At 33.3% G+C, this 24,307-nt stretch overlaps 1 protein-coding gene across 1 annotated transcript in view; it reads right to left on the bottom strand.

Annotated features, from left to right (window-relative positions):
- Diaph3 (diaphanous related formin 3) overlaps positions 1 to 24,307 on the bottom strand; it is a 474,806-nt gene that overhangs the window by 200,555 nt on the left and 249,944 nt on the right. The window contains exons 21-22 of the mRNA XM_027938043.3: positions 21,604 to 21,843; positions 5,344 to 5,473 (exon numbers count right to left, since the gene is read on the bottom strand). Coding sequence (XP_027793844.1) covers positions 5,344 to 5,473; positions 21,604 to 21,843 — 370 coding nt within the window. The remainder of the gene's footprint in view (positions 1 to 5,343; positions 5,474 to 21,603; positions 21,844 to 24,307) is intronic.

Raw genomic sequence — 24,307 nt, 5'->3', positions numbered from 1 at the left:
TAATTCTTGGTTTTAATTCTTGTGCTATAGCAGTCTTATTAAGAAAGTTGGGGTCTAATCCCACATGATGAAGATTAGGGGCTACTTATTCTTCTATTAGACGCAGAGTCTCTGGTTTAATTCCCAGGTTCTTGATCCACTTTGTGTTGAGTTTTGTGCATAGTGAGAAATAGGGGTTTAATCTCATTTTATTGCATATGGATTTCCAGTTTTCCCAGCACCATTTGTTGAAGAGACTATCTTTTCTCCAATGCATATTTTTGGCACCTTTGTCTAATATAAGATAATTGTAATTTTGTGGGTTAGTCTCTGTGTCCTCTATTCTGTACCATTGGTCTACTAGTCTGTTTTGGTGCCAATACCATGCTGTTTTGTCACTATTGCTCTGTAGTATAGTTTAAAGTCTGGTACAGTGATGCCACCTGCTTCACTTTTCTTGTGAAAGATTGCTTTAGCTATTCTGGGTCTCTTACATTTCCAGATGAATTTCATGATTGTTTTTTCTATTTCTATGAGGAATGCCATTGGGATTTTGATTGGAATTACATTAAATCTGTATAATGCTTTTTGTAGTATGGTCATTTTGATAATATTAATTCGGCCTATCCAAGATCAAGATAGATCTTTCCATTTCCTAAGGTCTTCTTTGATTTCTTTCTTTAGGGTTCTGTAGTTTTCATTGTATAGATCTTTCACCTCTTTTGTTAAGTTGATTCAAAGGATCAGAAACTTACCAACCAAGAAAAGCCCAGGACTAGATGGATATACAGCCAAGTTCTACAAGACCTTTAAAGAATAACTAATTCCAATACTCTACAATTTATTTCAGGAAATAGAGAAAGAGGCAGCACTTCACACTCATTCTATAAGGCCAATATCATCCTGATCCCAAAACCAGGCAAAGACACATCAAAGAAAGAAAACTTCAGACCAATATCTCTAATGAACATAGATGCAAAAATTCTCAAAAAAATCCTGGCAAATTGAATACAAAAACATATCAAAAAGATCGTGCACCATGATCAAGTCGGATTCATACCAGGTGTGCAAAGTTGGTTCATCATAAGGAAATCAATAAATGTAATTCATCACATCAACAGACTCAAAGAAAAGAATCATATGATCATCTCCATAGATGCAGAAAAAGCATCTGACAAAATACAGCACTCTTTCATGTTCAAAACACTAGAAAAACTAGGGATAACAGGAACATATCTCAACATCGTAAAGGCTATCTATGCTAAGCCTCAGGCCAACATTATTCTAAATGGAGAAAAATTAAAGGCATTCCCTCTCAAAACTGGAACAAGACAGGAATGCCCTCTTCTACCACTTCTATTCAATATAGTTCTTGAAACACTGGCCAGAACAATTAGATGAATGAAATTAAAGGGATATGTATAGGAAAAGAAGAACTTAAATTAGCACTATTTGCTGATGATATGATTCTATACCTAGAAGGCCCAAAAAGCTCCATCAGAAAACTTCTAGAATTAATTTAATTTAAAGTAAAATGAATTCAGCAAAGCAGCAGGATATAAAATCAACACCCATAAATCAAAGGCATTTCTTTATATCAGTGACAAATCCTCTGAGAAGGAAATGAGAAAAACTACCCCATTTACAATAACCTCAACAACAACAACAAAAAAAAAAAATAAGATACTAGAGAAACTGTTCTTTAATAATGGTGTGAGAATTTCAGTTTAACCAATGAATTTATCCTGAAGTAAAGAGTGGCATACCCAGAAATTTAGGTGAGGTTCTTAGTAAGCACCAGAAACAAGTATCAAAAAGAACTTGACATCTTCTTTAAGTTTCTTGATGAAGTAAAAAGCCAAAGAACATTTTACATGCAGTAGCCACTTTCCATAGATTTAACTTCAGCAGACTCTACCAGGCAGAGTTGAGGTCCTGAAGATTATACTCAGATGTGACAAATGAGAGAAAGAAAATCAGAAGAAGGGACCAGGAAGGGTTTTCTCAATTATATAAAAGTTGGGAAGACATTAAATGTGTAGGGGTCAAGAATCCTGTCTTGTGGTACATTGTGATCCTAATGCCTATTTGAGATGCAGATGGAAATGGCAAAAGATGTTGGACACAGAAAAGTGAACCTTAGAAGTAAAGTCTGGGACATAAATTTGTAAGTTATTTACATAATTAATGATGACTTTTAGTCCTGGGGGATTTAAGAGAACACCTCAAGGAAAGTTGTGGGTAGAAAAAGAAAGAGAAGGGCTCAGTTATTAGGCTAATAACAGCAGCTATATAAAGAGGGAGCAGAGAGCAAGAGGAAGTAAAGGATACGGGAGTAAAAGGTAGGAGTTATTAGGGCCAGACACCTGATGTCAGTGAGGTTGCATTCAGACACAAAAATTACACATTGGACCGACACAAGAAAATAGCACATTTCATACACAATAACTCCAAGTGCAGACTTGTTAAATGAAGGGGTAAATACATGATTTACAGAGTGGGTTAGTATGGCATTTCTGAAATTCAGAGTTGACAAGGAAACAATAGACATATTTTGTGTAGATAACACTAAAAGAGGGTTGACCACATTATGCTGTAAACTTTACCTTGGTTTTATTTTAATATAACCTCCTAAAACCAACCAAATTTTTTTTAAAAAATAAGATTTGTCATTATCTATTCATTAATAATGTTTCATTTTAATACCAAAACAGCTTATTGAGAATTGATCAATAAGACATTCATAGCGAATTAACTTTAATTGTTTAGACAAGAAAAATTGTATTCAACACCTAGAAGTTCATGAAAGAAAGAAATATTACAATGGTATACAGAAATACAATAATGAACCAAAATATTTTCACTGAAACACAACAGAAAAACTGTAAACCATTATCTCTTAGAAAAGAAATAGTCCTAATAAAGTAGATTTTTGAAAATTGTCATATGGGTAAGCTCATTAGTTGCAATGAAAGTTACCCCTGCTGATCTAGGAGTACCTAATGACAGGATTTTTTATGTCTCAAAAACAAAGGTACTTTTTAATTCATGTGATAGCTCACCAAGGAGACTTCAAGTCTGAAAACTTCAAAATGATGATACATAAGAGCAATGAAGTTCTCCGAAGCAAACACAGATATATCATCTAAAACATTCCATTTACTCCTCTAAAATCACATTCATTAATTGGGTTAGATTATCACAGAAAGAATTCAAGAATCACCTATACTATTTAAAAAAAAATTCAGTGATATTTCTTCTATTCAAATGTGAAGTTGGCTGTTCCCTGTGAAACATATTAGCAATATCTGCTGACCCATACACATATGTGTGTCTCCACTGTAACAGATGGAAGATAAAACCCCCAGTCCCAAAATGCCCCACTGAAACACACACACAAAAAAGAAAAAAAATCAAATTACAAAGTAACAAATCTTGCAAGTCCTCATGAAAGTTAAATAATTTTTAAAGTATCATAATATTTTAAAGAATTTTAAGTACAATCAAATGAGACAAGGTAAATATTTCAAGAACTTAATTTAGAGTAAAAATTCCTAAAAAAAAAAAAAACGAATTTCACAATAAAAACAATGCATCTAAAGAGAAGAATGTTCCAGTTCCCTGCTCAGCTTTACAACAAGTATGAAAAATGATAACCAGAAATGTAAACTGTCACTATCCAAAAGCGCTTGCCTGATTCTTATGAAAGCATTAACATCAATTAACACTATTACCTACTCAACCATCTTTTTCTCAAAAGAAAGCTCTATATTTCAAGGAACTTTCTGCCACTACTGCTATCTGCTAGACTTGCTACTTACAAAATTTAATGTCCACCAACACTACTCACTTTCAATTTTGTTTTCATCCCATTTGCTTATATATTCCAAAATGTCTAAGGTCTCACTTTAGAAAAGTCAATTTCACTGACTTAATGAACCAACCAGTTAAAAGCTAGATTTAATAACACCAATTTATTTTTAGTGGTTTCTCCCACTCGGTTCTATTCCTTTTTACCCTGACATATATTAACAGAAGATAATTTGTATAATTTCTCTTCTTAAATTACAAAACAGAAAATATGTATATGTTTATATATATATATACATTATATGTATAATCACTATGTATGTGCACATATATGGTATACAAGTAATATTTCATACATGTATACATATATGCATTTATATATACAGAGAGAGACATTTTCTTATTTCATAAACATTTTAATATAAGACAGGTAAAAAGGTCTTAAAAATCTATGCTAATTATTTCCAATAGGCTGTATGAAATATGTCCTTCAAGAAATATGTATCATGGGATAAAGTTACACAGAACATCAAAGCCAATCAAATGTCTCTTTACAGATAAAGTACTATAAGCATCATTTTACAGAAAAATTTGAAAGACGTAGAGAATGATAAAAGCACTTAAGAAGGAATATTCATTCCAATGTAGAAGAAAATAAAAGACCCTTCTTTAAGGTCACAAATTCCAACATTAAGAAGAAAGCAGGGGCTGAGACTATAGCTCAGTGGTAGATCATTTGTGAACATATGGAAGACCATGGTTCTATCCCTAGAGTACAATGAAAATAAAAAGAAAAGAAAGTAGGAGAAAACAGAGATTTTTTTTAAAAAATGACATTATTAGTAACAAGTGGTCAACATCAAAAGAATACAGATACTCCTCATTCTATACCTCTGGTCTCCCAGAATGTATTCACAAATTGATTGTTTCAAACCAGTTAAAGTTGTTTGCATAAAACCAATGTGAAATATAAATGAAAACTGGGTATTTAAGTTGGTAATAAAATTTTTAACTTAAATCATAATATAACCAAGAAATAACAATGGATTCTATCCTTTCTGACCCTTAGTAGGAACTAGAACCAGGTTAGAAAGTAGGGCATTAGAAAGGGTTGAATTGAGACTCTGGCAGTCTGGTGTCTTCATGGAATGAGACCTCCACTTTAAATAGATCTTGATCTTGTGGAAAGGGAGACACTGATGGCTACATCTGGGGTCAAATATATAACTGTCATTTGGTGGTCGTGGGTGACATGGAATCAAAGGAGACACAGTAAGGAGACTAAGCAGCAGAGGGTAAGTCTAGCATGCATTCAAAAAATTTAAGCCATAAGATAATGTGTTCATAAATATAAAGTTTCATTACCAAATATATTAAACAGCTCCAATCATGACAAGTCCTAAAGTAAATTTCCTGTAGTTTTCTATTTTTAAAATGTGACACTGAACATAAAATGTTTTTGACAAAATGAGAAGTATATACAAATAAAAAGCATTATATTCCTTTAGAACTGAAGACCAGAGCAATAACATATTTTTTTTCCAAAGTACAAACCTTTACTAGCTTTGTCTAAATGTTCCAAATCATCCACAAAATTCAGGATATCAGGGTACTTTTCTTCACATATTTCTACCAGGAAATGAAGTAATGTTGTTTTCTGGTCTGCTGATTTTGTGTCCTTTAGCTAAAGAAAATGAGAGGGAGACAAAACATTGTCAGGAGTATTTTGATAATCTACCTACTCAAATAATGTTTATACTGTATTTGGTAGATAAGAAATAAGCTGTAATATTAATTAATTCCATTTTTGTAAAAGAAATATTTCAATGCTTGAAAAGGTACTTTTTACTTGCTTGGTCAAAATTATTAATATTTTTTGTAAATGAGAAATAACTTTAATTCAACCTAGGATGCAACATTTTCTGAGAAAAAAAAATTAATGGTCACATGTCTAGAAAAGCAGAAAAACCTGAAAGTCTATGTAATACCAGTACCTAAAATTACTAAATGGTAAATGGGGCATTTATCCATTTATCATTTGACACATATTCAGAAGCAACAAGCTGTTTAATTTTTTAAACCATTTGCCCTGATATGACAAATAGTTTAGTAAAAGCAATTACAAAGTAGTTTTAGGGCAACACAACATGTGAACTGAATGAACCTCTGAAGGATGGGGTTAGGAGAGGGAAGAAGAAAATTCAGAAGTACATATTTCAGAAAGAATAGCATTTGAAAAGGGCTTGGTATGGTTTGTACTTGGTTTGTCCCTCAAAGGTTCATACACAGGAAAAATGGTCTTCACTGTGGCTATGGTGGGAGGTAGAATCTTAAAGAGATGCGTTCTCAAGAGAGGTCCTTAGAGATTAAAAGATTTCTTAAGCAACTAGTTGGTAGTTCTCACAAAAGCGTTGCTATGAAAGCCTGACCCACTTAGTCTCTCTCTTTCCAGGTTCCCGATGTGAACTCTTGTTCCCACATGTGCTCCTGCCTTTGCCATGCACCATACTGGATGTGGCTGAGACAGTCTTCACCAGAATAGCCTAGGAAGGCACCATGCCCCTAACCCCAGACTGTGAGCTAAAAACCCTCTTAAGAGTTAAATAGCTCAGATATTTTGATACAGTGTTGTTACACTGACTAAACTAAAGCCATAGATGAGGAGGAATATGGCACATCTGAAGAGGCTGAGTGACTTCGAAAAAAGTGTGTATATGTCAGTGAAGGCAAGTAGGAATAGCAGGAAGACACAAATCTGAAAAGACCATGAAATAAAATAAAAGGTATGCCATGAAATAGAAATACAATTTTGATTCTAAACTGGATGAAAGAGATGATTACATATACATTTTACAAGGCTCCTATGTGGTGTGGATAAAAGATTTGAGCAGGGGTAATAACAGAAGCATAAAGAACAATTTGAAAAGCTGTGGCAATAATTCAGGTAGGGAAATGCGACAACCTGAACTGAGGTTGTGCCCAAGGAATGGAGATAATAAACCAAGTGAGGTTAGAGACCCAGGTGATGCCATTATTTGAGACAGGTCAAAAAAGATGAGAAATAGATAATTGCTCCAGTTACAGACAAAATGAGTATAAAGCTTCTAAGTAATATTCAAGTGAAAATGTCTTGAAAAGAAGTAGATTTATAAAGATACAGAACTATATTTCTAAGGTTTTCATTAATGCCCCCTAAAGAGCCTTTTAGGTATATTAGGTCTAATTGTCTATAACTAGGAAATGTAAAAACCACAAGTATACTGCACTTATATTAATGTACTGTATGTATAGCTGCACTTTACATAAAAATGGTAGTAAAATTTGTTTTTTGCTCCTTAAGAATCAACTTTCTATCCCTCAAGGGTGACAGTGTCCTTATTAAGAATACATAAGTAGATCTTGGAGAAATGGACTGGTGTTGGAGCACCAATTTGTGAGCTCTCCACTTTAAAAGTCAGTTAGCTGATCAGATGAACCTCAATGGGTATATAGGATTAAAAAAAATATAGGGTTGAGGAGAAGACCAGGGTTGACCAATCCTAATCTGAAGTGGTCATAGACTGCAATCAGAAATGAGAAGTGGTGAAGCTAACATCTGAGCAGTAAACAGGAGTTAGTTTGGGTTTCCTTTGGTAACTGCCAGTAGGGAGTGATGCGCCTAGAGCAGTATGAACACAGGGCTAATAGATAACCCTAGCACCATACCAAGAAAGAACGGTTGCTGGCACTTTAAAAACAGAACACATAAGTCATTATTTGATACCTCGTTTAAAAGAAATGTAGATTTCACAATATCCAGTTAAGTGTTTAAAAAGAGTACTGCCAAATATCTATCTATCTATCTATCTATCTATCTATCTATCTAGATAGATAGATAGATAGATAGATATCATTACTAGCAAGATATCTAGCATGTGAAGATGATCCTAGTAATGCTAAACATACCCTTAACGAGTTAATAGCCTTGGGGAAGTTATTGGACTTTAGTTTGCATGCAGGTAAAAGTAACAGAATAACATAATAACACAGAAAGGTAACTCTAAATTCACTTTCCATTCCAAAACTATTAAGTGTACATTATAGTAATTTGGGTATATATAAGAATAGTGAAATAACAAAACAAAACAACGAGAATAAAAATGAAAAACCTAGTTCTTAAAGTTACTTTTGCATGCTTGGGTCAGTTCTAATTTTTCTATGTATTTCAGTTTTTACATATAAACCTAAGAATGTTAGTCTAAATTGTGACTTTTTTACAACTCTAGCTTTTCATTCATACTACCATTTTAAACAGATAAGGCCACATGAAAGCAGCAAACTTTCATAAATATAATAGAGCTAGCATAAAATTTGTCTTCTGTTTTGTTAAAAAAAGCATGCTAAAACTAAAGCTCCTTTTCTGCTTCGTATCAGTGATTACCTCAAGGGTGCTGTTTCTTCCTTCTGTAGATTCTCAGCCACCTACTTTTACCCCATCTCATGAAAGGATAGTCCACTCCCCATCTCAAGAAAGGGGTAACTAGGTAAGTGACCTATGTGGAATAATAAATAAGACAAATGCTATCTCCCTCTGTAATTTGTAGAGCCTGAAAGTTTTCCAAAAAGATTTGTGATATAGCTAAACAGCCAGGAACTCCTAGGATTCATATATTGAGATATCTCTATGATGAAACAACAATCAAATGGATCAATCTCAATCTTTATTCATGAGCAATAATAATTGAAAATTAGAATTCTGAAACACCATATACTTTGCAATATCTACCAATTTAATAAATGTGAAGTACTTCCAGTCAAACACAGATTCAACGAATTCAGAGACGCTATAAAACTAGCACTAATTTAGGGAGGGGGCTCATTTATCACAGGCTGTCATATTGAAATTGCCCACTAGTTAGTAGGACACACATTGGTAACATTATAATATTAGAAAGTATACTTACTGAACAGGAAATAGAAGAATACTTCTCCCATCATTTCTAAATCTGTATTTAATAATTGTGAAATTAAAAAAAAACACTCAAACTTCCAAACATATTTGACATTAAACATAATAAAACATCTCAGATGAGAAGCATTTTGTTGATAATTCATAGTGTCTCATTTTTAAACTATCCTGCAGCTCTAAATCCCAGGGCAAAGATTGTTTATTCATCTTCTAGCATTCTCAGGAAAAAAGTTCACAATGCTACCAGAGTACTCTTCCTGCCTCAATTATTCTTCTCTTTCTCCCTCCCCCATAATCTCTTCTAAAAATTAATAAATATAAAGAAAGTTTTCCAAAAGCATGAAAGCACACAAACATACACAAAATGTATTAGCAACAACTTCACCTATTTCATCCATACTTTTTTTTCACTGTTTTGGTAGACATTAACAAGTAAAGAAGACATAATCTATTTACACTAATCAGTCATGCCATGATAAGGTACTAATCTAGAATAATTAAAGCTTGGGAGATAGTGCTAACCTTGTTGTAATGAAGAACAACTTAAATACATTTTGTAATAATCGTTCTTTGAAAGAAAAATGAAACAAGTATTTGTTTTAAAACTTTGTTCAGGTTAAAAAAATGCTTTATCCAAATTTTAACAGACATTGCTCGTCAGGATTCCTTTTGTGTTATGTCAAGAGATTTATCTGACTGATGAGTAATCCTCAATGTTAAATAGAATTTATTATTCATATGTTATTTTTTTAAGGTACATTTAATGTGGCATAAATGTCAAATAAACAAAAAGATGGATGGAGTTTCTCCAGCCACTCTGTTCATTCTGGACAAAATAATGTTAAAAGCAGATTCTGTAATAAATCATGGCCTACTTGTCGGTCTGGAGTAAAATTCCCTTATAGCTATAAAGCAAGGGTCTAGAATATACTTACAATATTCACCACAAAGTTGGATGACATTTAAAAAAGATTCCATTATTTCAGTCATAGGAAGAAAAATTTTAAATGAAAACTAAGTAGTTTCTTGGTGATCTTTATAATCTAAAAACTATCACCCACTACTCTTTGAACAATGAAATGGTTCTTTAAGAATACTATCAAGTTAGCAATTCTCTGTACCATATTCCCATAATCTAAGCATCATGACAGCATTGTCACTTTAGATTTGGTAGACTTGGGTGAACACCAGAAACAGGACAAAATTCGGAGAATCTTGTAATGGCCCCATGATTTTCTAGAAGACCCCAACCTATGATATTAACATTAGCATGACAGCAGGAGTTCTTATTTGTTTGGCATTTGGTATGAGACAGGGACTAACCAAATAATATAGCACATGTTCAGTGCTTAAAACACAAAACATTCCTATAAGAAAGCAACTACTATTACATTATTTAGATAAAAGAACAGATTTAGAGAAATCAGGCTGCTTACCCAAGATTACACACCTACTACCTGGTAGAAGAAAATATGAATCCATGTTCATGTGAAGACAAAACTGATAACCACCGCAGAATACACTTCTTTTAACAAAAATCTTTATTTAATCTAGCTTTTTACTATTATCCAAAAGAAACAAAATTCCCAAAACTACAGTATGCTAAAATAGTAGTAAAATCAAAAGAAAGTATCAATGCAATTTAAAGTGTTAACGCCCGCTAAAACCTTTAAATTCAAGCCTGGATAGCCTCTACAAGCAGAGGCCAAGAGTACAACATTCTTTCTACTGTTTTACCTACAATATGACAAAAATGATATCTGAATCACATCCTTCAAACAACTAGCATTTATGTATTTCTAACAGTACTGATAACAAAAGATTATATCAAAATGGTTGGACTAAGAGAGATCTACAAAGTTTAACCTTCAATGAACTTACACAAATTTATTTTAATATCATATTCTATCACAATCCTTTGCACAATCAAGTGGATTGTGTATACATGAAACAGCATCTCTGAAAATAAATTCAAGGTATCCACACGAAAATTGATGTGTGAAGATGTAGTGACAAACAGTATGTTATAATTGCTCAGATGAGAAGTTCAAAAAGTCAATTTACTGGTGTAACTGACCACCACTATAGAACAGATGTTTTCTTTTGTTGGTGTGTGTGTAGAGGAAAAACAATCACTATAATGATAAGAGTTTTCAAAAAGACTGGGTTATCCCTCCAATACAAGTGGCAGTAAAAATTTGAAACTGAAACAAGATGCTTATGCCACTCTCATAACCATTACTAGCTATAATAAAACTTTCATAATGATTTTAAAGATATAATCAAATTGATAATAAATAGTAGATAATATGAATATTACACAGTCATGGCATTCACACATAAAAATTATAGTAATTGCTTAATTTCTATTTTAAAATAATGAGAGTTAAAATATTAAATGACCAAAAAGAGGTTTAGCATAATGGGGACTTCTGTATTACTGTAGATTGGTTTCTACCACTTTCACTGAATTATATTTTTAACATATTTCTCTTGAATTTCAGCACTAGAAATTTCCAAATGAAAAGTAATTTTCCATTTTAGAAAGTGAGCTTATCGCATTATCCACTGCTTATTTATACTTTCCCCCTTTATCGGACAAAACGTTTAAAGCAGCTCAGTGTTCTTTAGAAAATTATCAATTCTTTTAAAATTTAGAAATGAGAAAACATTGCTTTTACAACAGAAAGAAATGGGGGAAGAGTTTAAATAAATAATTCATAAAGAAATAAATAAAATTAGAACACAAATACATAGCAAAACTCTAAGCTCTTGGGTGATCAAAGGTTCAACATAGTTTTCACCAATAATATCAGCCTCCAACAGTGAAAAAAATTCTAACCAAGAACAACTAAGGAGGGCAGGATTGCAGTGAGACTGGCATTTTCAAATGCCATTAGGATATGTAAATTAGGAAAATCCTCCATGAAACAGTTGATAATACACGCCAATAATTATTAAAATATCCTTGTTTAAGGTAGTTTCAGAAAACTCACTGGGGTCCAATTTTATTTAACCAAAGCTAGGTAACTCAAGTGTTATTTTAGAGCACTAATGATCTAACACTACAAAATTTTCATAAGAATAATTAATAAAAGTTGGAGTAAATGCTAGATATATAGTTAATATAAATGGGCCAAGTACATTAATTTTAAACAAATTGTCACCTTTAATTTTTCATATTAACAGAATCCTTTTTAGGGATGTTTTAATTTTCTAGAAAAATAAGGAGATTACAGAGAGACCCTTACCACTTGCACAACTTCTATTAACATTTTGTGTTAGTGTGGTACGTCTATTACAAATGACATATCAATAGTGACACCATTATTGATATAGGGTTCAGAGTTCACATTAGGGTTGATTCTTTATGTTGAATAAAATGTTATGTGTCTATCAATAGCATGCCATACAAAATACTTCCTCCATCCTAAAAACTGTGTTCCACCTAATCCTTCTACCCTCTCTCCAGAACCCTTCAAAATCACTGATAGTACTGGCTTTATAATTCTGTCTATGGAATCATATATTATTATGTAGACAGTTCAGGCTTTTTTTTTTTTTTCAATTAGAAATGTGAATTTAAGTTTGCATTGTATCTTTTCTTGGCTTTAAAGGACAGTGACCTCAAAGACTAAATAATATTCCACTGTAAGCACATACCATGGTTTATCTAGTCTCTATTAAAGGAAATCGTAGTTGCTATCACATTTTGGGAATAAAACTGCATTAAACATATGAAGGTTTTTGTATAGGCCTAAGTTTTCAACTAATTTGGGTATATAGCTGAGTGTGACTACTGTGTAAGCTTAGATGTAGTTCTGCAACTGCCAGTTTTTCAAACTTGATATACCTTTTGCACTCCCACTAGCAATGAATATGGGTTCCTGTTGCGCTAAATCCTCATGAGCATTTTACTTCAGTATTTTGGTGTTAGTCATATTAACAGGTACACGATGGTGTCTTACTATTGCTAATATTTAGTAATTCTCTATTGACGTGTGATGTTCCATATTGTATAGGTTGAAAAACTCCATCTCTATTGACTTCAGATACCATCTGGGTTTGACAATTTAATGGCATAGCAGAGATAAACAGAAGAGAAGCATAAATTTCAAGTGGCACAACAGCCCTAGCAAAGAAATGAAGACTCAAAGCAACAGCTAACACCAGTCACTTGTGTACTGAATTAGACACAGAATAGTCAGTGGTGAAGAAACAACTAAATTATGTGAGGAGACTTAAAAAAAAATATTTTGGGGCTGGGGCTCAGCAGTTGTACACTCGCCTGGCATGTGTGAGGCACTGGGTTCGATTCTCAGCACTGCATATAAATAAATAAAACAAAGGTCTATCAACAAATAAAAAATATTTTTAAAAAAGATGAGTTATTTTGAACAAGGTCTATACAGAATTTTCTCCATTTCTATTTCTCATCCTTAAAGATGAAGACAGTGCTTATTTTATTTTATTTTACTTTAATACAAGGATAGCACTTTTTACTTGAGAATGTCACTTTTGGTTTTAAGAAAATGCATGGAGATACAAGATGGTGGGCTAGAGGGAAGATGCATTCTGTGTTGTTTGGAGTCCAGGGATTCTAGTAGTGGGAATAGTGTTTCTCTTTGAGCTACTAGAGGATCCCCAACAGCTGCTTTTGCACAGGAATCCCAGGTGCCTTGCTGCTCTCCAGGTCTCAGTAAGAGTCCAGGACTCCTGGCTGCTTGCCCATGCAAGACATCCAGCAGCAGCCCACATCCAGAACCTCCAGCCGCCACTCATGTGTGGACCCCCATCTACCAACGGGGCGGGGGGTGGCTGCCCTGTCACCTCCATCTTGGGACACTGCAACCACTGGCATAGACCCTGACACATGATAGCCTGTAACTGGGGACACCAGACAGGGTCTGGATACAGCTGTCAGCCACAACACTGCATGCCACAACTACAGAGCTACAACTCAGAACACACCACCCAAGGCCACTACCAAGACCCATCTCACTGGTAAATGAAAAGAAAATCAAATGAGTTTGTCATATCTTGAAACCTTGTTATAATGTTAACAATTACAGGACTTTCTTTTTCTGTCAATTGTGGGGGGGCTCTATAGCCAATTATTTCATCTATAAACAGTCATACTATACATTTACCTCTAACTATTGATCTAGACAACTTTGTGTCCTTTTTCCTTTGTTTTATTGTACTAACTAGGATTTGCACTATGATGTTGGAAAGGAGAGGTAAGAAAAGACAGTCTTGCCTTGTTCCTGAACATCTTGAGAAAGCATCCATTTTCATTAAATAAGCTATAGAGCGTTTGAAGATACTCTTCAGTAACCTGAAGAAGTTTCCCCTTCATTGTGAGTTTATTGAGAATTTTTATCATGAAAGAGTACTTCCATTGATAAGATTTTCATTCTTGATCTTGTTGATGTGATGGATTACATGGATTTTGAAATGTTCGACTAACTTGGCCTCACATGATGGGAATATTCCATCTGCTTAATATTTGCCAGACAAAATGTAGAGAATTTGTCATGTTTTCCTTAAAAGTTTAATAAAGTTTAAATAATAAAAAAAGCTTAAATAATGAAACTATCTGGACCTTGTTCTTCATGTTATAGAAGACTAATTATTAAATTATTTTATACAGGCCTCTAGTTCTTATGTAAGTTCTATGACACATCTAGATTGTCTTCCAAGAAATTGGTCCATTTCATCAAGGCTACCAAATTTGTGAGCAATGAGTTGTTCATAATATTCCCTTGTTATTCTTTTAATGTCAATGGGATAGCCCGTCTTTCTTTTCTGATATGGATAAAGTGTGTCTTCTCTTTTTCACTTAGGATAGCTTCACTAGATATTGATCAATGCTATTGATCTTTTTAAAGAAAAAGATTTTGGTTTCAATAATTTTCTATTTCTTTTTTTCAACTTCATTGGTACCTGCTGTAAATGTATATTATCATTATTATTATTATTATTATTATTAATATTATTAATTTGCTTTACTTAAGATTTCATTTGTTCTTTTTCTATTTTCTTGAGGTGGAAGGTTAGATTATTGATTTTAGATCTTTCTTCTTATCTAACACATTCAATACTATACATTTACCTCTAAGTATTGTATTCATTAAAACACATTTTAATAAGGTATATTTTCAATTTAATGATTTATAGAGGTGGATCAAATATTAATTTTAAATATTTTAAAAACAGTAATAAATGTACAAACATGTAAATTTTCCATTAAAAGCACTTAACAAAAACTCATACCTGATATATTTCAAGTGTTATTTTTGGGAATTTGTGGTGGTAGTACACAGACCTCCCAATGCTAAAACCACAACTCAGCATGTATGCACCCATTTTATCATCATCAAGAAAAAATGATCATAAATATCAGTAACTATTACTATGTAGATAATATGTTTCATGTTTTGACTCTTGTCCAAAATATGTATAAACAAAGATGTCCTTTGGGGGAGAGGTAAAAAATAAAATAAAATAAAAAGCGTCCTAAGGATTATCAGAAATGAGGTGTCTTATTTTGACATTTCATTTATAAAATGTAAAAGAAGAGGGGACTGAACTAAACCAGAGATAGTAGGTGATATTAAGGGTGGATGCTACCTCTAACCAGTGTTAGCCAACTCCAAGAATGGTGCTAAGAGGATTCTGAGGCTGGATGCTTGGGGAAAGGTGGTTTGGCAGAGCAGCAATGCTTGTTATGAAAGTTATGAAATGATAGCACACAGGCAGCATATGGCTATGCCTGAGCAAAGCCACCCTTTGTGTTCTACTGAAAGAATAATTCTAATTCACAATGCTCTATAACAATTAAGGGTAAAAGAATTTATCAAAACTGCAACTTTGTAAACCCAGTTAATATTTCTCAGAAAATGCTATAGATTAAATATGCTAATGAGTGAGTCAAGGGGGTTAAGCCTTCTAAACAATTTCATACTGCTGTGAAATCAGAACTACTATGATTTAATTGCCTGTATGTAAAATAAGAATGACATTTGTTATTTGCAAATCTCTGGCCTGTAATTGCTTTACTTCAAAGGGTGCCAAAATGTATGAGTATGACTTTGCCAATCTTGGTAAAAAAAATTTTTTTTCTCTCTAAAACATACTCTTAATGTAGATGGAACAATGGAATGTTTGCACCCCCCCACCTTTTTTTTTTTTTTTGGCAGAAAAGTTTCTTAAAAATAACTACGTAGAATAAAGGAGATAGTAAAAGATAAAAATTTCACAAAAAATATATTAATCTGTGTTACTTTGACAGATACACAAAATAAAAACTTCCTGTGATAGAAAAGTTTTCTGACTCCTGTGCAACACAGAGACTTGCAAAATGACGCAGGACAAGGGCCTTCAATTGATTTCAGTTCCACTATGTGTCTGAAATTCACATTCCTCTTCAAAGTCTTCATTTGCAGAACAGTGTTCAGCTTGGCATGAAAGAAAAACAGCATTTTGGGAAATATTTTCAACACTCATCCTTAAGTTGTTTCTTTTTTATTTTTGTTTTGGTGTTGGTTAGTTTTCATTTCTTTATGTTTATTTGTTGGTTGATTGGTTCCAGACCATCAGTCAGAGATTTGCTTTTTTGGCATATATAAGCAGGCCAAAAGACATAAAATGATTCTCAATTCAGGTTGAGCAATAAACTCCCATGGAAAGTTCTTTTTAAAATGCCACTAATGATGATCCACACATTCTGAATTAATTGAAAGGATAAAGGGGTTAAGGCATTTTTTTATAGGATACTACAGGTTGCAAATCAATATCATCTAAGAAAAGGCTGTTCACAATTTCAAAAAAATCACTCACTAGAGTAGGTGGAGATACTAAAGAAAATGGAAATTCAATGTTGTCATTTTAAATCATTTCCATCACTGGTATGCTGAAGTTAATCTACTTTTGTTTAGCCTCTGCTTATTAAAACAAAATAATGAATTAGAAAGATCACATAGGAAATTCTGTACTAGTAAAAGGAACTGATTTATAAATCAATCTTACAGCCACCCCTTCCCTGTATTATGTATCTTTTAATGACTTCAACTTTGAAATGAACTTAATGCTCTACTACCATAGAGCATAGAAAGTTCCTAAGGTGGATAAATTTAAAGATTTGTTTTTGTAATTTTTCCCAAATAATAACAGCATAAATACTGATAAAAATTGTTATTACAGTAGTAAGTGCTTTCAAAACTCATATCTATTCTCCCAATGTAACATATACCCCAATATATTATCTAATTTTCTTGATAAGGATGATATTCAGACATTACACATCTCATTAGACCCTAGTAAACATCATACATGTTATAGCTACTATGTATTTATCTATAATATATACTCCTATAAGTCTAAATTATCCCATTTATTTTAATATGGTGTTGAACTTTCATGGCTGGGTCAATTCATTCTTTACTTACAATGCTGGTTACTTACAATCCCAAGTAGGGGCCGGGGAAGGCGGGGGGGTTGGTCTAGCACTGGGTTCTTTTAAAGAAATACCTTCAACAAAAACCAGATACAGATTTTTGCCAGGTAGACATTTTGGTCAGACAAGTATGCACCATACGATGACTAGATTTCTAAAGATATGAATTTACATTTTATGAATACCAATTGGAAAATGCACATGCATGCATACATACACACACACACATACACACACACACACACACACACACACAGAGGATCTCAAAATGCCTTATTCAGTTTTTATGTAAATCTCAGTAAAATCTTTTGAGGATATAATGGATGACAAGCAGTCCACCATTTATATTCTAAGGCTCATATTTTTAAAAAGTGTAAGCCTTATATTGTAAGAATGTAATATAACATTCTAATATAAATAATATTCTAATATAACAGAATATAAGCCATTTACATTCTAATGCTTATAGGCCATCACATCTATAATCCCAGCAGTGAGACAGGCTGAGGCAGGAAGATCACAAGTTCAAAGTCAGTCTCAGCAAGTTAGTGAGGCTCTAAGCAACTTGGAGAAACCCCGTCCCAAAATAAAATATTAAAAGGCCTAGGGATTTGGCTCAGTAGTTAAGCACCTCTGGTTCAATTCCTCCTCCTCCTACTACTACTGCTAAATAAATAAATAAATTTATGCCATCAGAAAACAAGGCATTTAGAGCATTTTACCAAAACTAGGAGAAGCAAGCATAATTGTCACTGAAAAATACATTTCTATCGTACCACGAGGGTTTCTCATGGAGTTCCAAGTTATTAGGGAGGAAAGGAGAGAAAGGGATAGCTTTAGAATAAACATCCACATGAAACTGATTCTTCAGATCCACTATTTCTAAGAACACTGTTCACCACCACATTTTTTTTTTTTTATATATAAAGATACATGTGCCAATTTCTTATGGAAGTCAGCTTTAACTCTTTCAAAAAAAATAAAAAAGACATTATTTTTAGCTCATAAAAAGTTTCAGGAAAATGTGTACACTACACTTTGACTACCAAAAAGCCCCATGTTGGCCTACACATCAAGCATAAGTTTTACTCACATCTTATTAAGCTAGTTGTAATTTCTGCTTACATTATATCTCTTGTTTTACTTTTGTATTGATTTGTCTTCATCATATCTCTGGGATATAAGAAAGTAAGCCTTTTCTCTCTGAACTCCGAGACATTATAGTTACCAACCCTGATTACAAATGCATATATAGAGATATAGCTCTTAAAAATGAAACTGTGTATAAAATTCACAATTCTTATACTTATTTCTAAACATAATGTTAATATTTAATAAAAAGTCTCATGTATTTTTTATACTTGATCTTAACATAAAAATTATTTTAAATGATTTTAGATACAGAGTATTAAGTGTCATATAATTACTTAGCGTGTTTTAACAGATCTAAATATTTCTTTGACATTCTACTGTCAAATAAATATGGAATTCCTTGTGTGGAGCCTTATCAACCAACTGAATGCTTTATATTTGGTGTGAAAAATTCAATCACAATTGTCAAAGATCAAGCTGCTACCTCTGATAACAAACATGATGAGATATCATCTTGTTCAATATATGCTTTCACACTGACATGTAAGCTAATAAAAATATGAAGTTGTAGTATTTATTTTGTTTCTTGAACAACAGAAGGCTCCTAAGAGGGATAATGAAAATACCTAGTCATTGCATGAAAATACAATCAACTTTTTATAAGGAGGACGATTAACTGATTTGCAGACTAACTGTAGTAAAATAATAATGGCATGCATTGCATTTATAGATGATTTTATGCTAAGTACCACTGAATATCTCAATGAAAGCATTTCTATTTTCAACTACAAAAAAAAATGTGTGTTGTAACAAGTTTCATTCACTCAATAGCTATTTAATATTTACTAAGTATCAAGTACTATCTAGGGCTAGTCCACCTCACTAATCAGACTGAGTATTTTATCAACTTTTCTGTGGAGGAATGCTAGAAGGAGGACATGCAACTAACTTTTTGTGAGTCAATTATATTTCTGAGATACAAAAATCTAAAAATGAACAGCCATTTTTCACAGAAAAACAAACCCCAGTAGATTCGTATATATGGACTTAACTTCTCACCCACCTTGCTCCTTACCCTGTTTGGCTTCCTTTGCATTCCTTCTCAGGGAAAGCCTGAACTTGGTAGTCTCACTTTCCTTTCTCAGCCACTCACAATCAGCCCAGTCTGATAATTCCCGATGTTTGCTGAATTTATACGCTTAACTCTATCTCCTCTACTATTTACCTCAAACCCCTCTGCCACTTCCTTAGCTAAGAACTCCATCATCTTAAATTATAGTGACCATTATGTATTAGACACTAAAGTAGATGATAAATAATTAAATAAGGCAGCTTCAGTCCAATATCCTTTAAGAAACTGAGGCAAGCAGGAGGAGGAAAACAACAAAAACACCCTGAATGCCTTCCCTTCTGAACAACCACTTCAAACATGTCAGGAGCTGTATCACCCACCAGCTGGCTAAGATAATAACAATCCCTCCCACTTCTCCCTCACCTCCCACACTATCTTCCTTATTCATCATCTTAGTTTGATATTGTCACTCTTCTATGTACGTACTGTATATTAGCCAGTCACCAAGTGTCTCCCTTTTAGACTCCTCTAACCCATCGCCGTCCAAAAGAACTTTCTACAACAATGGAAAAGGCAACAGGTACGAACACTGAGAACTTAAAATGTGACAAGTGTGACTGAGAAACTAAATTTGAATTTTTATTCCAATAATCATACATTTCTTATGGCAACACTACTGAACAGCACAGCTTAACCTTCGTTCATGCTGCTGATGGAGTCATTGTCGCACAAAAGAGCTGGTAACATTACTTTTCTATATAAAACTAACATGTCTCCTTACAACCTTCAACACTACACATGGCATTCAAGGCTCATTTAAATCAAATTACTACTTCAGTCCAGTCCCCCCAAATGCTGTCCCTTGCAGGCTCCAGAGATATTGGGCCATTCAGAGACTCCCAGAGGCCATGCTACAATATTTCATTCAAACGTCTTTCTTGTACTGAGAATGCTCCAGGGAATAGCTACTCATCTTCAAGATCCAGCACAAGTTTCTATTTCTCTGAATACTTAGCTGTCATCTCACAAATAAGCTTGACACTCTGGCCTAACTCTGCTGCAATAACATTTTGTATATAGCTCCACAAAAGCAATTAATCATAATTAATAGTTTACATATAAAAAATGTGAGTTCCATGTGTGCCAGGTAAAACTTACTCACCTACATTAAAGAGATGATCTGGAAAAGCATCTGGCACAGGATTTCACCCTGAGTAAGGATTCAGTGGATGTGTAGTGCCTTTAATATGTTTTAGGAATCGTGTTGGTGATAATAAGAACCTTACCAAAAGTACAAAAATCTATGAGAATAAAGGCTAGAAAATAAAAAGAAGTGGGGAAAGAGAAAAAGGTCACATGGCACTGATGATACCAATGTAAGACTAAGGTCAGGGAAACTGAGAAAACTGATGTGAGTTCCAAAAAATAACTACCAGAAACTCCACAGCTCAAGCTGAACTTGTTTCTCTCCTTCCCTACCTGGCAATGGCAATAACTAAATTCCTTAATCAGGGATTGTAGATGTTACAAGGTCAAGAACAAGAGAAAGCTTTTCATGTGATGTATAACTGAGAAGAATTTGTTATAAGGAGATCAATAAAACAGTATTCTATGGCCCACTCCTCAGGAAAGAGCTCTGTTAAATAAAACACTAAATATATTTTTTCTAAGAAAATTCAACCAAAAGAAGAACTTATTTAATTTTCACATCCTCTAAAATAATAGATGGAACCATTTCAAAATGATCAATGACATCTAAGGTATGTTTATTCCTAATATAATCACTTTCCTTTATATAAAGCAGTCTTATTTTTTGTTCCTTCTAGTTGGCTTACAAAAAACAATGCAGATAAATATTTAAATAGTTAAAGGTAAAAATTTAGGCAATCTGAAGCAATAGTCAATATATATCATCGTGTATAGGTGCCTGAACTGAAGAAATATAACGTTTAAGTAATATTTTTATGTTCCATTTCACTGGTTTGACAAAGCATAGGTTTACAATATAATTTTATTATTAAACAAAATCCTTCCGTTGGATTTGCAGATCACACAAAATTAATATTTGGATTTAGTTCAGAGGTTGAGTAAATTAGCTTAGTTCACTCTGGGTTTGAGTTCATGGTTCAGTTCAAGTTCTTGATAATGAGCACATCAAAATAAAAATATTTAAATAATGTAATCAGGGCTGACATTTAAGAGTATGTGTTCAGGCAAGTATGTGTCTTAAGAAAACAAACTCACTTTACAGAGAGAGCTAAGGTTAAATCCGAAGGTTTGAGCATTCCGGGAGCCAGCGTTCATGTAGTTTCCCATTAGCAATACAAGTTCCAGCAACGTGCTGAAGCTTTTGCTCTTCTTTATCTCTTCGCAGGCAGTACTGACAGCCATGATGTCAGGTTTGATGTTGTTCACCTGCTCTTCAAACTGAAGCTTAAAGAGAATAGCACTGAGCCGTGGCCGCAGTCTCTTCACATTGCTCATCTGATTGAAAAGAAAATAGCAGATTTCCTTTAAAATGCATGGTATAGTTTAGTACTGTACGACTGCAAGTAATCTGGGATGATTTATTGGTATGACAGTACCGAAGAAGCAATATGTCCTCTGAAACTGATGGCAGGAAGAGAGAGAAGCCCTACTTGTTTTTGTAAGGAATCCAGAGTCATTCCTCAAAAACAAAATTAACAATTTAGATGTGCAATGAAAAGAAAGCTTTAGTAAAACAATAATGTTTAATTAAGCAATAAATTAAATGCATTTTTACACACTCAATTTTAAAAAGGTAACAGTATACACACACAACAAATTACAAAACATCCATATCATTACTTTAAATAACCTTTGTTCAATACTGAAATATACTAGGACATGTTTAAAACATACTCAGAAAGGTCTAAAGAGGGTTTGTTTGCTTCAAATAGCAATTGCTGTCCTCAGAAGCCCTGCTGACTAACAGTATGTGTTAGATAGAGGGAGAATAAATAGGTCCCAATTTGTACTAAATTGACTTTCTTCAGAAACACAGAAAGCAGAATGACTCCTGACACATACTAAATTAGCAGAATCAGAGTTAGGAAACATGGGAGTCACAGGAGATAGAAGTAGTGCAAAGCCACAGGTCTATCACATGCCAAGTTAACCCTCTTTGTGACTCTGGGAATGTGACTGTTGGGGATGAGAACAAATGGAGGTATCAAAAAGAACAAAAGTAGCTGGATGTGATAACCTATGCTGATAGTCCAAGTTACTCTGAGGCTGAGGCAGGTGGATTGCTTGAGTGCAGGAGTTTGTGATCAGCCTGGGGAACACAAGAGAGGCTGGCTGAAAACAAAACGATAAAAATGGGAGAAGTTCTTTAAAGCTTATTCCACCATTTTATCAGTATATATTAAGGGAATGACCACTTACCTGTAGGCTAAGACACACTATATTTAAGATAGATATGAATTTCTTAACTAAAAGGAAGATATTGGAAATTCAAAACTTAAACCATGCCAATGAGGCAGTAATAGTAAAATTATGGAATTTCAATAACTATTGTAAATATCAAAAACATTTTTGAGGCAAGACCAGACCCCCTCACACAAAAAAAGTGACAGAAACAACAGGGTTAAAATAGAAACGAGCCAAGCAACAAGAATGGAGTCCTAATTAGAATATTCCATGCTTGTATAATTATATCAAAATGGATTCTACTACCATATGAAATTGAAAAGAACCAATAAAAAAAATTAAAAACAAGTTCTCTGTGGCTAAAGAAAAGGATAAAAAAACAATTGATGACTATTCATCTAAAAAATCAAAGCAGAAAGTATTAATAGTAGAGATTAAATTCTTATATTTGAAAAGTTTCATTACAAAATACTATAAATATCTAATTTATACCTAGCCCTCTCATCAGCCACAGGTTAAATGTTTACATTCACACAAGCATAATTTTAAGAGTTCAACTAATACAATAATAAGCCTGCTTTAGAAAATGTTTTCAAATACTTTAAAAAACATCTTCAAGGGCTGGGATTGTGGCTCAGCGGTAGAGCGCTCGCCTAGCACGGGCGGGACCTGGGTTCGATTCTCAGCACCACATTAAAAAAAATGAATAAAGGCATTGTGTTGTGTCCATCTACAAAAAAAAAAAAAAAAGATTCTCATTCATATTCTCTCTCTCTCTCTCTCTCTCTCCTTTAAAAAAAAAATCTTCAAAGCCCCCTTTCTAAGAACAATATGGGTTTTTTCCTCCTGCAAGAAAGTAAAAAAAAGACTATAAACTTGACAAAGACATTTTTAAATTTTTTTTTTTTTTTACAAATTTAAGCAATATAATGTTGTAGAAAGAGAAATGGTAACCCTGTTATAATACTGATTTTAACTGGAAATGAATCACTGTTTTAAGATAGTGTTATCTCTACCACAAAAATTTCATAGTCATTTGTCCTAAAATATACTGTATGTTTTTAGTACGAGAAATCCTAGCTTGGCCCTTACATGGAATTTTTAGCTAATATAATGTATACTGTGTTGAACTAAATTGAGGTATGCTTTCTCAGGGGGAGAGAAATTAAGTCAAAAAACAGTTAATATTTTTCACCTCTTTTTTCTTTCTTCCCAACTTTTCCACAAGAAAAAAAGGTGTCAGGGAGTTGGGGCAGCCTTTGTATAAATACACAATCTAGGCATCTGGTTGTTGATTTGTAGATAAGGATAACTTTCATGAAAGAATAATGATCATTAAATTTATTTCAATAAATGTGTTTTGAACTCAAATATACATATGGTATACACCAAAAAGGATTCATTCCTTGAATTTTTTTTTCACTTTTTCCCTTAGGCACTGTTAATGGTAGATACACACATTACATTGGCAACATGGATAGTACTCCTTTAGAATATTACAACCTTTAGAATTACAACCTTTAGATATTACAACCTTTAGAATGCCAAGACACAC

Source organism: Marmota flaviventris, chromosome 4 (assembly GCF_047511675.1).
Source record: "Marmota flaviventris isolate mMarFla1 chromosome 4, mMarFla1.hap1, whole genome shotgun sequence".
NCBI classification, from domain to species: Eukaryota; Metazoa; Chordata; class Mammalia; order Rodentia; family Sciuridae; genus Marmota; species Marmota flaviventris.
The sequence above is the reverse complement of the archived record's forward strand: the minus strand, read 5'-3'. Positions and strand labels throughout refer to the sequence as shown.